Source organism: Saimiri boliviensis, chromosome 13 (assembly GCF_048565385.1).
Source record: "Saimiri boliviensis isolate mSaiBol1 chromosome 13, mSaiBol1.pri, whole genome shotgun sequence".
Classification (NCBI taxonomy): Eukaryota; Metazoa; Chordata; class Mammalia; order Primates; family Cebidae; genus Saimiri; species Saimiri boliviensis.
The window spans coordinates 97137861-97155483 of record NC_133461.1 but is presented as its reverse complement, the minus strand read 5'-3'; the positions used below and the strand labels follow the sequence as shown (position 1 = coordinate 97155483).

Sequence of the window (17623 nt, the reverse complement as noted above, 5' to 3'; positions counted from 1 at the left end):
AGGTCAAGAGATCGAGACCATCCTGGTCAATATGGTGAAACCCCATCTCTACCAAAAAGACAAAAAATTAGCTGGGCATGGTGGCACGTGCCTGTAATTCCAGCTACTCAGGAGGCTGAGGCAGGAGAATTGCCTGAACCCAGGAGGCGGAGGTTGCGGTGAGCCGAGATTGCGCCATTGCACTCCAGCCTGGGTAACAAGCGAAACTCTGTCTCAAAAAAAAAAAAAAATATTATATATATATATATATACGTATATATATATATACACATATATATATACGTGTATATATATACGTATATATATATATACGTATATATATATATGTATATATATACGTATATATATATATATATATACAGCCAGAAGAGATGGCTCATGCCTGTAATCCCAGCACTTTGGGAGGCTGTGGTGGGCAGATCACGATGTCAGGAGATTGAGACCATCCTGGCTAACACAGTGAAACCACATCTCTACTAAAAATACAAAAAATTAGCCAGGTGTGGTGGTATACATGTGTATTCCCAGCTACTCGGGAGGCTGAGGCAGGAGAATCACTTGAACCCGTCAGGCGGAGGTTGCAATGAGCCGAGATGGTGCCACTGCACTCCAGCCTAGGAGACAAAACAAGACTGTCTCAAAACAAACAAACAAACAAAAACCACACATCCAAAGACTGGTATATGAATATTCACAGCGCCTTTATTCATAAGGACTAAAAACTGGGAACAACCTGAACGTCTCCAGAAGAGTGAACGGATACATCCAATGTAACATATTCATACAATGGAATACTTGTCAACAATGAAAAGTAACCAAGCACTGTTATGCAATGAGAATGAATCTCAGAGTCACTGTGCTGAGTGAAGGAAGTCAAAAAACAAGAAGTAAGTCCATTCTATAAAATTCCAGAAAACACAAACTAATTTATAGCAACAGAAAGCAAAACAGGGTTGTGTGGGGCTGAGAACTAAGAGAGGGACCGACTGCAAAGAGAAGGAAATGTTCCGTATTTTTTTTTTTTTTTTTGAGACGGAGTTTCGCTCTTGTTACCCAGGCTGGAGTGCAATGGCGCGATCTCGGCTCACTGCAACCTCCGCCTCCTGGGTTCAGGCAATTCTCCTGTCTCAGCCTCCTGAGTAGCTGGGATTACAGGCACACGCCACCATGCCCAGCTAATTTTTAGTATTTTTAGTAGAGACGGGGTTTCACCATGTTGACCAGGATGGTCTCGATCTCTTGACCTTGTGATCCACCCGCCTCGGCCTCCCAAAGTGCTGGGATTACAGGCTTGAGCCACCGCACCCGGCATGTTCCGTATTTTGATCCCAGTGAAGGAGTCAAGCGTGTATGTGTCAATTTGCATACTTAAAATGAATGCAGTTTACTGTACATATAAAATTTGAGTAAAAAGAAAAGATCTGATTCCACTGGCATCGGATTTACCCAACAACAATCTTTATGAACCAAACATCCACTTTTGTGAGTACTGCTTATACTTGAGGTGACGGGTATGCAGGGAATAGATAAATTGGGCTGGCTGGGCATGGTGATTCATGCCTGTAATCCCAGAATTTTGGGAGGCTGAGGCAGGCGGATCACCTGAGGTCGGGAGTTTGAGATCAGCCTGACCAACATGGAGAAATCCCATCTCTACTAAAAATTAGCAGGGTGTGGGAGCACATGCCTGTAATCCCAGCTACTCAGGAGGCTGAGGCAGGAGACTTGCTTGAACCTGGGAGGTGGAGATCGTGGAGAGCCAAAATTGCACCATTGCACTCCAGCCTCGGCAACAAGAGCAAAACATTGTCTCAAAAAAAAAAAAAAAAAAAAAAAAGGCCGGGCGCGGTGGCTCAAGCCTGTAATCCCAGCACTTTGGGAGGCCGAGGCGGGTGGATCACAAGGTCAAGAGATTGAGACCATCCTGGTCAACATGGTGAAACCCCGTCTCTACTAAAAATACAAAAAAAATAGCTGGGCATGGTGGTGCGTGCCTGTAATCCCAGCTACTCAGGAGGCTGAGGCAGGAGAATTGCCTGAACCCAGGAGGCGGAGGTTGCGGTGAGCCGAGATCGTGCCATTGCACTCCAGCCTGGGTAACAAGAGCGAAACTCCGTCTCAAAAAAAAAAAAAAAAAAGTTAGTTTTTAAGTCTCACCCGATAAATGCTATCAATGTTGACGTGAAATGTGCCTCTGGCAACATCCAGGGTACACTAATAGTAACCTAAACCAAACTGCTCTGAATGGACAGGTTTTAGGAATTCCGCGAAATTAAAACTTCCTGTTCACAACATTCTGCTCTCCCTGTCTGAAGTGTGGCTAACTGCACAATTCCAAGAATTAGTAAATAATCCTCTACATTACAACAAATTTTCATTTGTAACACCTTTGGGATAGTGTTCATATTTTATTTGAATTGGGGTCTTGCTACGTTACCCAGGCTGGACTTGAACTGCAGGACCCAAGTGATCCTCCCAGCTCAGCTTCCCCAGTAGTTGGGACTACAAGCATGTGTGCCCATGCCTGGCTTGTCCTTAAATACTCCCTGTCACTCAGGTTCAATCGGCCTAAAAACCATTTAATATTGGTTTATGAAGGCTTAAAGAAAGTTGCTCAGTTCTGAAACATTATCAGTTCAAAATACTAAGACTAAGGAAAACAAGGTCATATTTTCCAGTAAGTTTTATTTAATCCTTAAAATTCTTGGGAATGCCCTAGACTAGTTTTTGACAAGACCTAACAGGGATCCTCAGATGGGTCAATGACAAGCTGAAGATAAAAATATCGACTACTAACACAAAACATTATAACCTAAATAATTGGTGGCTATATAGTGGACAAAATTTAGATGATTTTTTTTTCAACTGAGTATACATGTATAGTTATGTGAAATCGGGTTTCCCAGATTTTTTTCAGAGCAAACTATGTTACAGGTTCTTAGAGTTAAGTTAAATTTCATGACTGATTTTAGGCAATGTCTTTTTGGAAGACAGAAATAAAGCACCAAGTTCAGGAGTTAGTGGAGGTGAACGAGGTTTAAAAAAAAAAAAAACAACGCCAGGCGCGGTGGCTCAAGCCTGTAATCCCAGCACTTTGGGAGGCCAAGGCAGGTGGATCACGAGGTCGAGAGATCGAGACCATCCTGGTCAACATGGTGAAACCCCGTCTCTACTAAAAATACAAAAAACTAGCTGGGCATGGTGGCGCGTGCCTGTAATCCCAGCTACTCAGGAGGCTGAGGCAGGAGAATTGCCTGAACCCAGGAGGTGGAGGTTGCGGTGAGCCGAGATCGCGCCATTGCACTCCAGCCTGGGTAGCAAGAGCAAAACTCCGTCTCAAAAAAAAAAAAAAAAAAAAAGGCTTTGAAATAATTTTTGCCAAACTCATGACACATGCTCTCAAAATTTTGCAAACAATTCGAAATAGAATTGGAAAAAATCCTAAGAAAACCTTTGATTTCCCTTTTCTGGCCTTAAATACACCCCTTTAAACCATAAATTGACTCAAACTTTAGTGCAAATGTCTAGTAGAACGCTCAATTCTTTCTGAGACTGCACACTTTAAATATCACAATTTCTTATGCAAAGTACCAATGGGATCAGCATGGGTCCAACACAAGTTCATATACTTAAAAGCTAAAAGGCCACCACAGCCATAGATTACAATTTCCTGAAGTAGTACAGGGATATTTTAATAATTTGCTGGTTTTCAGAGGAACCTTGTGTTCCAGGGTAAAATAATTTGATTTTTTTTCATCTAAGAAATGTTTTTCTAAGAGAGGTTTAAAGCCCAAGGGCTTTTAAGTGAGAATCATTTCTCAGCATACCAGCATCAACATTTGACTAATAATGTTAATTTCTTGTCCCATAAGAAATGTCTTTCACTGCTTATTGTCCACCTAAGAGAACTCTTTCGTTACTGTTTGGGTCATTAAAAGAGCTCAATTTGCAAGAAGTGCTACAGATGACTAGATCTTACAGAAAAAAACTCTGGGAGTTTAAGAAACTGGGGGTAAAGGAGAAGAAGATATATTTAAGATAGGTAAAATGGAAATAGTAGTTTGAACACAAATATTTTAAGAAACTTTACAAACATGTACATATGAATTGAGAACATGGTGGTATACTAGGGAGAGTCTGAACATAAATATTTTAAGAAGCTTTACAAACATGTACATATGAATTGAGAACATGGTGGTATACTGGGGAGAGAATCTAATAATAACTGGAAATCCCATCCAGAATGCTTGAAGTACAAGGGACTTTACGGATCATTCAATCCAGGCTCACAGACCAAACGAGTTTCCCAATTAAATGGCGTAACACTATAAAAGGCTTAGCATGGTGCCTGGCATCTAACAGACACTCAGTTAATACTGGCATCCCCCTTTCCCTATGCCCAACCAAGTCATACTCGGGTAAGTCTTAGAATAATCACTACCACCATGAATATCATCTAAATCTTCCAACAGCGAGTTCTCCAGTCTTTCAGGGATACCAGGTCTTTCAGCTTATTTCAAGGAAAATTCCATTACTATTATCTCTATACCTATGTTACATTGCTTCGGTGAGCATTAAAGGAGATCAGTTAATGCTAGGATTAACTTTCCAATTCTGCCTTCTCTTAAACAAATCCTTCCCATTTTATGGAAGGAGTGTGTGTGTCCCTGTGTGCATACACACACGTCTGAAGGGGTGAACAGCCAGTGAAGCAAACATCAGAAATATTAGGATCTAGGTTTTTTTCTGTTTTTTTTTTTTAACAATTCTCCCTCCCCAATATTTTGATATGTCTCCTGGGTACCAATCCCATTCCATTGAGCATTTCCTCTTAATGAATCACTATAAATGTGAGGAATGAACGTATTCTTCAGATGTATTGGAATGGAGGAAAAAGATAATGGGGTAGTGACCACCCCCTCATTCAGGGACATGTTGACAAAACCAGTCTCATTACAAATTCACAACTCAATGACCAGGCTTGTTATCATGCTCAATTCAATGTAAGGCCCTTGTATAAATATATCTTGTATTTCTATGTGTCTGCACAGTAACAAAAATTGGATATTAGCAGATGCTTAAGCGTTCACTATTAATCATCCTCAAGAATTTAATTATTTAAAAATTCAGTTTGCATGTAACTCTCCAGGAACACCTATCATGTGTTCAGTTATCATCTGAGCTAGCCTTTCAAATAAGTCAAAAGAGAAATACTTGTAAATCAGTTTCTCAATAAAATGCTGTAAGCATTTCATCTAAAAAGAGCCTGTCTTTAAACTCTAGTTACAAGGTTTATGAATGGCCTAAAACTAGAGGTACAATTTTCTGTAGACACATTCCCCCCACCCCTACCAGAGAGCAGAGCAACATAGCTTCCATCACATTCTGAAATAAATCCCCCCAAAGCTGTATAATCACTGCTCTGTACTGCTTCTCCCCCTGGCTTTGAAGCTAAAACTCTCAAGTTACTCAGCTTGAGTTCTAAAAGCAGATTTAAAAATCAAATCACAGGATAGTGGTTAGTGGGGTAGGGTGGTGTTGGTAGCTACTGGTAGCTGTTGAGAAGGTATCAGGGGACTTCTGGGACACTGATAATATTGGCTTGATTTGGGTGGTGCTTACGAAGGAGTATTCACTTTGTGAAAATTCATCAAGGTGAATGCTCAATGACTGCTGTACCTGTCTGCAGGCACATATTTCGATAAAAAGTTTTTGGGAAAAAAAACCCGAAGATGGGTCACTTATACAAGCATATATCATTACAGAATTTAATGAAGTCCTTAAAAATGATGCACTAGGAGAGGCCCATGTGGTAAACAACTGAAGCCAGTGAGGAAATGAGGCCTGACGAGGCCCACATGAGTAAGCCTGAAAGAAGATTCTTTATCCTCAAGTCAAGCCCTGAGATTGACTGCAGCCTGCCACCCCAGCTGAGAGTCTGACTGCAAATTACAGACCCTGAACCAGAGCCATCTAGTTAAGCCACACCCAGATTCCTAGCCCTGAGAAAAACCTGTGAGATAATAAATGTTAGGTGTTTTAAAAAAAATGCAGTTTCAAAATACTATCTTCCTTGCACATACTGAAGTGGGCAAAGTAGCCTCAGTAGTTGTACCTACAGAGAGACATTTAGCTTATTGGTTTAAATTGGCAACTTTCCCACCTTGAAAGGCTGTAGTACAATATTGCTTTCAGAACTCAACCAAGAAAAAAGAAAATACAGCTGATGGTTATGAACATCAATTTCTGAGTCAAATGGAAGCTAATTTCTCCGTAAGATATAGAACAGAGATGTTCCTGATATTTCTTTCTATACCTCTCTCTAAATTAGACATTCTTCCATCACTGTACTGTATTTTATTGTGTTAAGTGTTTGAATGATCCCACATGTACATATACATCCCTTAATTTTTCTCAAGGCTTCTCAGAGGAAATATACTGAAGTCAGAGTAATCAAGTAAATGTATATATATATGTTTTAAATATAGACATTTTCAGTGTTGTGTTGAATAGGAGTAAAAAAGAATGAAATAAAATACACACTATGATTTACATAAACTCACAAAAGAGGTATATCAGGGTGGGACTGGGTGAGGGGATACAGTTATTGCTTACCACCCAACACAGATGTAGCATGTTTTGAAATCATTGTATTCTTTCTTGTATCTATGTGTGTGCTCCTGAAGCCTGCCGAAAGACAGCATCAGATTTTGACATTTCAGCAGTCTGGCTCCAGTGTCTTTCTCATTCTGAATCCTCTGCAGTGCCCAGCACAGCAAGGGCCTTGCATACACTAAGCATTCTGGTATTAGTTGAACTGGAAAAAAGTTAGGAAAGTTATTGTTTTTTTCATTTAAAATTTTCAAAACTTGTATGGAACTCCCTTCTCAGAATGGACTACCCATAGCACTTATTTCCCTGCATATTTTTAAAAGCTGAAAAACCTACCATCACTTTTGCTATAATCAGGCCAAATTTTTGCACCCTGCTAAAATTTAACCTGACAGCTGTAATGATTCTTCAAAACTCCCCAGAGTTACATTGGCAGTCAATATTTAATTACTGTGCCTGGAATTTAAAACAAACTACAGTATGATTTCTTTGTAAATAGTACATTCTGCTAGTATGGTCATAATGCAGAGCCCAGTGAATAACACTTTAGGATTTGGGATAAGACCCAGCACAACAAGACAGTAATTCCAACAAAATCCTGGAATCAGTCTTCATTTCCATTATTTACAGTATAGTTAATATAATTCATATTAAATAGCATATTCGATGTATAAATTATATTCTTTCCTTTTCCTCTCGAGCTCCTGAACACCAGCTAGCACTATGAAAGTTAACATCTGATACCTCCTTATTTTTTGCATCACCACTGTTCACTGAGAGTTGTCTTCATCAGTAACTTGCCTATTCAGATACTGAATTCTCCTTCTCTTCATTTAACTTCAGATAAGTTAAAAAAAAAAAAAACAACATGGAAGGGCACTGAAGATAATTAAACACAAATAAGTTTGGTTTTTTTCTCCAAGGCAAAGCTATGTAACCACCTTGTCTTCAGGGTGAAAGTTAAGATAAGATCATCTAAGACCAAGAATAGGAAACCTATCACAGCGAGGAGCTGCTTAAGGCCACTCTTCTACAGACTTGCCTATGACATCAACAGAGCTAAAATGGAAACCAAATATTATAATTTTCCCATTACTAAAGTTTTATAGCACTGAAATCTTCATAAAACACATATCCTTAGAAGAGAGATACCCAAAGACATCAGTCGGAGAGAGCCTGAGAATCATGTGACACTCAGCCTCAATTATGAAAAAACTGCTCACCCTGGTGGTTCAGAAGAGCACTAGATACATAATGACTCAACTATTTAGTTCTACATATGCAACGCTCAAATAATCACTGTCATGAATCTGTAAGACACCTTTATAAACTTCACGTTTGATCAGTGTTATAAGAAAAATATCCCCTCCTCCCCACAACTCTTCCCCCAATGCATTGCCGACTGGTCTTTAATGAATCCTTTATTTATTTACTCATTCTACCTAGGGAAGAGTATCTTTTCCACAGGAAGGTTTTCTGACACAATAAAGTACCACCTTAAAGTCTGTGAGTGCCCCATATTATTAACACTTAGTGGTCTAACAAAGAAAAGCAGTATGTCCCATTCTCCCTAAAGAGAAAAAAATTCACTCACAAACTAACCCTGTTGATACGAAGATCACCAAGCACTAACTTAGACCAACAGATTACATCTCTTAAAATAAAGAGGACAAATAAAACACTGATCAACGTGCTCCCCTTTGTTTTGAAAAGCTAATAAATTCTTACTTTCATAGATTTTTGGGTGAGTGGGAGAACATCTTACTAAAAATAAGACAGCCCTTCGTTGGAGCAACAAATGCTGTGAAGATTGCTTTAATGCATCTTCACTTTAACAGGAATAACAACCTTTTTGCTTCAAAAATGTGGGAGAGATCACATTGAGAGACATTTCTTTACAGGAAATAGCAAACAGCACGATGTATATTCATAAAAGTACAGACTCCCTCTGCATTCCAGACCATTGTTCGGAAAGGCTATCTATTCAAAGCTTGTTCCAGAATGCTCATAGACACCCTCCCACCCCCAGCAAGGAAGCGCACTGGACCCAAACTCCAAAGACTCTGGGCCACTTAGCTTTACCTTAAGCAAATCTCATCATTCTTGTGCTTTGGTTTTTGTTCCTTTAAATGACAGAAGTAACTCCTGCCTACTGATTCTTTTAAGATGCAAGAACTTTTTAAAAATCACATAAAATATCTCACCGTTCTTAGAAATGGCTGCTATAAAACTCAAGGTGTTACACTATTATTATTACCAACTTTCATTGCCACTTCTGAATTAAGCCAGGATGCTGGCTTTAAAACACAAATCCCGTGGTTTTTTCATCTGTGGTTATGTTTCTCGCTGACAACTTGTCCCGCACACTAAGAAGATCTACTCTACTGATCTCTCGCCAGAAAATTAAGTCTTTTATTTAGTCCCTTCTCTCCAATCAAAGAAAGGGACAGAAGTCACACCACTCCAGATTCTTGTAGACATATTAGGAATGAGATCATTCTTTTTACTTGAGGAATGATGCCACAGAGTATAAAGGCGGCACTTCTTGCCCTGTAATTTTTACTTGACAACACAAAACCCGTGCAGCTGGCTACCTAGAAAACTGTAAGGTTCCCCACAATGGATGTGCATCAATAACTGTCATAAAAATATCAGATCTCCGGCACAGAAGGGAAAAACTTTATCTAGTTTGCAAGAAATTAACCCTGCAGTCCTGCAGCTGCTACTGGGTTCGATATGGGCTGCCCCTTTCTAGGGCCTGTGCCTGTCTTTGAGGCAAGTGGCCTGGCCCCAGAGCACGCTCGGGGCAGCTCTAGAGCCTAATCAAGACCCACCCGAGCAGCGTCTGCACCCAACCCTGGATCTCTCATTTCAGACACACCCCCCTCCAACCCGTGTTTCATAGGAGGTGTGGGCGCTCAACTCCTTCACTGTGGCTAGGGGGACGCGAGGAGAGGCGGGCCGAGGCCTCAGCACCCATTTTGGAGGACTGGGGAGCTCGGCCCTCCGGGCTGTGTGATTTGGAGTGTCGGAGCGGAGGCGCATCCGTGGGAGGGAGGAGGCCAGGGCTGCGGGAGGAGGGGGGGCTCTCTCGTATTCGGGGGCGTGAGAGGAAGGCGGCGGGAAAGGCTCCGGAGAGCGAGGTTTATCAGAGCTAGGTTTCCTTTTTGTTATCTGTTGAAGGATGGCGGGCGTCATAGGGGCGTCCCCCACAGGACAGAGTCAGCAAGGGGGTCCCCCTCGCTTCACCGTGGGGTGCAGGGGTCCCGAGGACTTGACGGAGGCCTCCCCCGGGCGCGAAGACAGTGACTGACGAGCGTTAAGGGCTGTGCGCGCCGGGACGCCAGTTCCTGCCCCTGCAGCCCCGAGCGCGAGGCGTGGGACCGGGTGGGAGGGGACGGAGGAGGCCCCCGGCCCGGGAGGCGGGAAAGGCCCCGTGGCTCCGGGACGGGCGGCGGCTCCAGAGCCCCGAGTGGCGGCGGCACGGGCCTGGCGATCCCCAAGCCGGTTGGCGCCCTGTGGGCCGCGTGAGCCCCCCACTCCACTCCCCGCTCTCCGTGGCTGCCCCCTCCTCCCCGCGGCTCCTCTCACCTGCACATGATCCGCCATTTTGCTCCATTCATGCTCCTCTCCGGCCCCCCCTCCCCCCCAGCGCGCACCTCGGCCGGGGCCGCTGCCGCCGCCGCCGCCGACGCCGTCGCCGCTGCGCCTGCGCGCTGGGGGCTCGTCGCGCTACGCTCGTGGCGTAGCGCCTCTCGGTTGCGCAGGCCCAGGCGGCCCGGTCCGTGGTTGGAGAATGCGCAGCGCCGCTGGGACGGCGTAAAGGCGCGGGCAACGTCAGCGGCCCGGAGACGCCGGCTGGGAGGAAGGAGCGGGCCGGGGAAGCGCGAAGGAGGGGTGGTTGGGGGAACAAAGCTTTGTTTACATGGTTTTTAAAGGGGCCGCGCTCGCTCCAGCGGGCGGCCGCTGGGGTGGGAGTTGGCGCTGCCTTCTGCTCGTCTCCGTGGTGAGGGCTCCTGGATGGGGGCCGCATTCTGTCCCCGCCCCGGGACCCCTGCACCCAGTGGCTTCATCTCTTCCTAACCGTCTTCCCGGTTGATTCGCTCTTGGACGCCTCTCACCCCCACCCCACCGTGCGGCTACGGTGACCCCACACCCAGGAGGGGTCTTCCGGGGCGTCCGCGCCCATACCCCACCTAGGCTGTCTGCGGGATTCCTTACTTTCCAGTGCCCTCTTCTCAACGGGGGCCAAATCTGTGCTTCTGTCTGTCTCGCTTTCTGGACCAGAGCCATTGCTCTCTCGTCTGGATTTCACCAGCAATCCCAGTGGTTGATCTCGTGTTTTTCATTTCTGTCCTTTCGTCCTTGATAAACATTCATGGAAATAAGCACCGAATAGTGGTGATGATCAAAACATACGAAGACAGTCCTATCTCCCAAAGACACTGTTATCGTCGCCACTACTCTAGGCTGTCTCCCGAGAGGGGTCAGATGCTTGCTGGGAGAGGCGGCGGGGCTGGTGGTTAGGACCCCTAGGCTCGGCCATGTGGAGGTATGAGTGGGGAAGCCATCTCTCTGGGTCAGATGAGGTCAGCCCTGCATGCTGAAGCCAATTCCAGTCTTTCTCACTAGGAATTAACTGTTAGATAACTCTGGTTCTCGTTTTCCTTTGCATTCCACTGTGGCTTCCATTCGAGGCCCCCAGATTAGATCATAGCTTGATTTAGAGAGCACTGATTGTTTGAAGTTTGTATTTACTGGGGGCTACCATCATATGCAAATGACGGTGGTAGTGAATTACACACCCTTTGTGGAAGTAGTGGACCGGTGCTCAGCATTCATTTCAACTTCCGTCCTCCTGGTGGGTCTTCCTGGTTTGCAGAGGTAGGGCACCTGGAAACTACATTGCCCAGACTTCCTTGCAGTTAGGGTTCTGTATGCAAGTTAAGCTCTTCCAATTAGGCTGACTCAGATTACTTCTACCAAGGATAGACCTTTTGAGATGTTGGGTTTTTGTTTTTCCCAAAAACCTTTTAGTGTCCAATCATTAGCTCCGAGAGTATAAAGAGGCAGGTTGGTGGGGTCAGTGGCTTTCTGAACCTGGCATGGGGAAATGGTATATTCTCGGAGTCACAATTGCAATGGAAATTCTTTGGATTCCCTACTGGACTGAGGTAACAGTTTCACGGTGGGCCAGGCCCAAATTTCTGTCCACCCCCACTTCCCCCCAACCTCTGCATCCCAACCTCCCTGTTTCTCCCGGTGTCTTTCCTTTCCTCGGTAAATGATACCACCATTCATCCAGTTGCTCCAAATACACACTCAAGAGTCGATTCGTCAAGTCTTACCAGTCCCCAACGTGCAAGTCACCTGCAAATCCTGTTGAATTTATATCTAATGTATACCCAAATATGACCACTTCTCCATCCATCTCCACTGTTAACACCTTGAGCCAAGCCACCATTACATTTCTCCTGTGCTCTGGTAACAAGATTCCTAATTAGTTTCCCTGATTCCTGTCTTGCCTCTTGATAATCCATTTTCCACATAGGTGGCTGCAGAGAATTTATTTATTTATTTATTTTGAGACAGAGTCTCACTCTGTCACCCAGGCTGGAGTGCGTGGCGCAATCTCAGCTCACTGCAGCCTCTGCCTCCCCGATTAAAGCAATTATCCTGCCTCATCCTCCCCCGTAGCTGAGACTACGTGTGCCCAGCACCACATGGCTAATTTTTGTATTTTTAGTAGAGACGGGGTTTAACCAATGTTGGCCAGGCTTGTCTGGAACTCCTGATCTCAGGTTATCTGCTTGCCTCAGCCTCCCTGAGTGCTGGGATTACAGGCGTGAGCCACTAGGCCTAGCCCAGGCGTCCCCAAACTTTTTACACAGTGGGCAAGTTCACTGTCCCTCAGACTGTTGGAGGGCCGCCACATACTGTGCTCCTCTTACTGACCACCAATGAAAGAGGTGCCCCTTCCTGAAGTGCGGCAGGGGGGGTGGATAAATGGCCTCTGGGCCGCATGCAGCCCGCCGGCCGTAGTTTGGGGACGCCTGGCCTAGCCAGTGGCTTTAAAATCATAATTCAGATAATTTATACTCCTACTTAAAATCCTTAAGCGGCTGCACATTGCATTTAGAATCTGAATCTTTGCTGTGGCCCAAGAGGTACACATGAGCTGACTTCATCTGTACCAAGCCCCCTCTGGCAGAATGCTCTCTGGTCATTCCGGCCTTGCGGTTCTGCAAAGCCAGGGTCTTCCTGCCTCAGGGGCTTTGCATTTGCAGTACCTTCTGCCTGGTTTGGTTTTCCTTCAGATCTTGAAATGGCTGGTTCACTCTCCTCAAGGACTTTTCAGCTCACTTGTCACCTCCTCAGAGAGACTTTTCTCACCACCCTCTTGAGAGTTGTCCCCTGTGCCAATCACTCACAGCATTGATCACTATCCAAAACTACGTATTTCCTCTTTGTCAGTCCCTTCAACTAGAAGCAGATACAGTGTAAACAAGGATTCTGCTTATGTTGTATCCCTAGTACCTCTGCACAGAGTAGATGCTCAATAAATAATCATTGAGGCCAGGCATGTTGGCTCATGCCTGTAATCCCAGTACTTTGGGAGGCTGAGGTGGGTGGATCACTTGAGGTCAAGAGTTCAAGACCAGCCTGGCCAACATGGTAAAAAACCCCATCTCTACTAAAAATTTAAAAAATTAGCTGGGCGAGGTGGCTCATACCTGTAATCCCAGCATTTTGGGAAGCTGAGGCGGGCAGATCACCTGAGGGTGGGAGTTCGAGACCAACCTGACCAACATGGAGAAACCCTGTCCCTACTAAAAATACAACATTAGGCAGGCATAGTGGTGCATGCCAGCTGCTCAGGAGGCTGAGGCAGGAGAATCTCTTGAACCTGGGAGGTGGAGGCTGTGGTGAGCCGAGATCATGCCATTGCACTCCAGCCTGGGCAACAAGAGTGAAACTCCATCTCAAAAACAAAACAAAACAAAACAAACAAAAAAAAAACAATTAGCCTGGCATGGTGGTGCGCACCTGTAATCCCAGCTACTCGAGCAGCTGAGGCAGAATGGTTGGAACCCAAGAGACAGGAGTTGCAATGAGCCAATATCGCGCCACTGCATTTCAGCTTGGACGACAGAGGGAGACTGCATCTCAAAACATAAAATAAATTTTAAAAATTGTGGAATGTATTATCTTCTTTATGTCTCATTCCAGGGTGCATGTGGGTTTCATATGAAGACATAAAGTATTCTAATTATTATGTTACTGTTAGGTAACATAAATATTATGCTTATGTTACATCATGTTATATTATGTTACAGGCCCTTCCTCTCAGAGGGTTTCTAGAACTAGATTCTCCCTTTCCTTAGTACTGAGAAAAGTGGTAGACATTTTTTTTTTTTTTTTTTTGAGACAGAGTCTCACTCTGTTGCCCAGATTGGAGTGCAGTGGCACGATCTCGGCTCAAACCTCTGCCTCCCAGGTTCAGGCAATTCTCCTGCCTCAGCCTCTTGAATAGCTGGATTTACAGACATGTGCCACCACACCCGGTTAATTTTTGTATTTTTTTTAGTAGAGACAGGGTTTCACCGTGATGGTCAGGCTGGTGTCAAACTCCTGACCTCATGATCCACCCACTTTGGCTTCCCAAAGTGCTGGGATTACAGGTGTGAGCCACCACGCCTAGTGGAAAATTGATAGACTTAATGGAGTAAGGGTAGGGGCTACAAATGAAACTCAAGAGACTGGCATTGTCCTCCTCCCCCAACGGTCAGGGACCACTGAGGGTGGAAGGGGCAGGGAGGGGATCCTTCAGAATACATGCTTACTGATGTCTTCGCTCCGTCCTTTACCCTTCTTAGGGCCAGGTCAGTTCTCTGCCCATCCTGTACCTACTTTCCTGTTTGTGCCCAGAGCGACCCGTTAGCTAGCTTACCTACCTGCACATCATTTGAGGGTTACCTAATCGCCAAGCCTGCCCAAGGAGTCAGACACAGTCTCCTCTTCTCCTTCCTTTGTTGCCCCAAAGACAAGGTCCCAAGCCCTGTTACGTTAGGATTGGGTTGCTAATGACTGCAGCATGACAGTAACAAAAAGTTGCAAAGTTCTTGGAGCTGTGCTTCCTGACTCCTGCTGAGAGAAAACGTTGAAAAGGACAGTGGTTTAGAATGAGCCACAGGTGGGGTTTGGAGTGCCTCTTCCTTTCCTTAAAAACAAAGAGAAGCCAAGAGACACGCTAAACTCCTTTAGAATGCTTTTTCTTTTGAGGCAAAGTCTCGCTCTTGTCCCCCCAGGCTGGAGTGCAGTGGCCCTATCTTGGCTCAATTCGACCACCGCCTCCTGGGTTCAAGGGATTCTCCAGCCTCAGCCTCCTGAGTAGCTGGGATTACAGGCACCTGCCACCACACCTGGCTAATTTTTGTATTTTTAGTAGAGACAGGGTTTCACCATGTTGGTCAGGCTGGTCTTGAACTCCTGACCTTAGGTGATCCGCCCTCCCCAGCCTCCCAAAGTGCTGGGATTACAGGCATGAGCCACTGCACCCGGCATACAATGCTTTATCTACACATCATTGGTGCCTGCAGATCCTCAGGGCGTCTAATTCTCTGCATTTCTGCTGTGTCTTGGAGCAATGTCTCTGGGCTCCTGCTCAAAGGGTTTCCCTGTGGCTAGGCAGAAGGTACTGGGGTTATTGCTTCTATTTCAGAGTCCCCACAAATCCTGCTAGGGACAGTTGAACGGGCCTAGAAGGACTGCAAGGGTATTACTCTTGGTATATGCTCTGCTGTCCTGTCTTCTGCAGACAACGGCAACCGGAGAACTTTTCCAGCTTCCATAGGCAAGGGCTGACATGGGGTGTCTGGATTGCCTGGGGTTCCGGCCTCTGGGCTTAAATAGCTTTCAAGTAATCTGGTAAGCTGGGGTGCCCCCCTGTGGTTCCAAGTGGAATGTGTCCGTTTTACCTTCAGGGAAGGCAATCAGGGTAGCAGGGGACACTCTCTGCTATTCAGTGTGGTTTGGCCCACTCACCACCAGTAGGATCTCAGGGCTCATTCCAGACCTACTTTATTGGAATCTGCACCTTTTTTTTTTTTTTCCAGACGGAGTTTTACTGTTGCCAGGCTGGAGTAGCACCATCCCAGCTCACTGCAACCTCCACCTCCCGGGTTCAAGCAGTCTTCTGCCTCGGCCTCCTGAGTACCTGGGACAACTGGCGTGCGCCACCACACCCAGCTAATTTTTGTAGTTTTAGTAGATGTGAGATTTCACCATGTTGGCCAGGGTGGTCTCAATCCCTTGACCTCATGATCTGCCCGCCTCGGTCTCCCAAAGTGCCGGGATTACAGGTGTGAGTCACCACATCCAGGCCAGAATCTGGACTTTTAACAGGATCTACATGTTACAGTTTGGAAGGCACTGCTCTGGTAGCCCCCAGGATGGCCCTAAAGCCCTCCTCTTCTCACTTCCTGAGCTAGAGACCATGCAGCTCCCAGGCAGAGTTGACTCAAGAGGAAGATTAGGCCACATCCCATTTCCATACAACTACCCACTTTCCAAGGTGTGCCTTTCCCAAAACAGCATCCTTGGTTCTCTCTTGAGCTTTGGATCAACCTCTCCCAACCCAGGCGTCAGAGTGGGGGGCGGCGAGCTTGAAGTGACTCAGCCCTGACCTCACAGAGCTCGTGACATTCAGCTTTTCAAGCTGATTTGGTCCACGGCATGTACAGCAGGCCTGAGCTGTGCACGGTGCTCTCGCTCCTTGTCAGGGTAACTGAACCCCTGTGGGAGAGGAAATGGGCCTGTGTATATAAGCACCTGCTATGGAATGAACCCCAAGAGAATGAACTGCTGGTCTGAGCCTCAGTTTTTTCCAGCATTTCTGCACCGTGCCTCTATGCAGATTGCTTCTCTAAACCATCTGGCTTTAAGCTAAACTTCTCTGAGCAGCTTGGATTTCCCTAAAGCAATGGGTCTTCTTGCATGGATCTGGCTTCCATTTAGGGGCCTGCAAAATGCTGAATCAGGAGCCCTGGTCTCTACTTCTTCCTCTGCCGCCTAGCTCTGTGACCTCAGGCAAGATGCAAATAAGTGTGTTCATACCTGCGCTGCCTTTGTCAAGGGACAGAGTGGCCGTTGAAAGTGTGGGCCTGGAAACTTTGGGAGCTATGAAGCATTTTCGGCAACTATGAGGCATTTTCAAAATATATATGGAAGTGATTGCTATTGAAACTTAAGATAATTTGCAGATGAAACCTAAGCATCTTTCTAATGCTCAGGAATGCTGGAAAGAAGGCAAAAATCCAGCAGTTGAGGTGTACCTGGGGAGTCAGTTCCTTCTCCAGAGGAGATGATCATGTTTCTAGAATCTTTACAGGGTTGGTGTAAGTGTGTGTTCTTGGCAGGGAGTGCTCCCATGTAGTTAAATGGTGGCACCTCTCTCTCTCTCTCTCTCTCTCTCTCTCTGTGTGTGTGTGTGTGTGTGTGTGTGTGTGTGTGTGTGTGTGTGTGTGTGTTGGAGGGGGAGTGTATGGGAAAGTGGTGTCTGGTGAGGCCCACATGAGCTGTCTTATGTGTCTCTCTGTGCCATGTCGTATGTGTGGTTCACCTGTTAGAGTTGAGAAGCCTCAGATAAGTTCCTCAAGCTTTCCCAGCCTCGGTTTCCTTACATGTAACTTAGTGGTTTGTCCCTTCCAGCTTGCATACAGCTTGAGGTGGGGCCCTTCTGCTCTTGGTTTCACTGTCTAATTTGGTTTCTGGGTCTCTGTTCCAGCAGGCCAGCCCCTCTTTGCTGGTGCCTCCCTGTGCCAGCTTCTGTACCTGAATTGTCACTCACTGAAGAGATGGCACTTGCCTTTTTGGAAATTGTCTGTAACTCACTGAAAATGCAGGAAGCTTGTGCATAAGACTCACTCAGAAAAAAACACACACACACACACTCGGAAGAAACCACAGGGCCTATCAGCCTGTCGTCATCGAGCAGACTAGAATAGTGTAG

General features: G+C 45.6%; 1 protein-coding gene across 2 annotated transcripts in view; it reads right to left on the bottom strand.

Annotated features, from left to right (window-relative positions):
* Window positions 1–10331, bottom strand: part of XPO7 (exportin 7) — an 89667-nt gene extending 79336 nt beyond the window's left edge. For both annotated transcript variants that reach the window (XM_039461051.2, XM_039461052.2), the window contains exon 1: window positions 10204–10331. In XM_039461051.2, coding sequence (XP_039316985.1) covers window positions 10204–10221 — 18 coding nt within the window. In that variant the 5' untranslated portion in view covers window positions 10222–10331. The remainder of the gene's footprint in view (window positions 1–10203) is intronic.
* Window positions 10332–17623: the final 7292 nt, after the last annotated feature.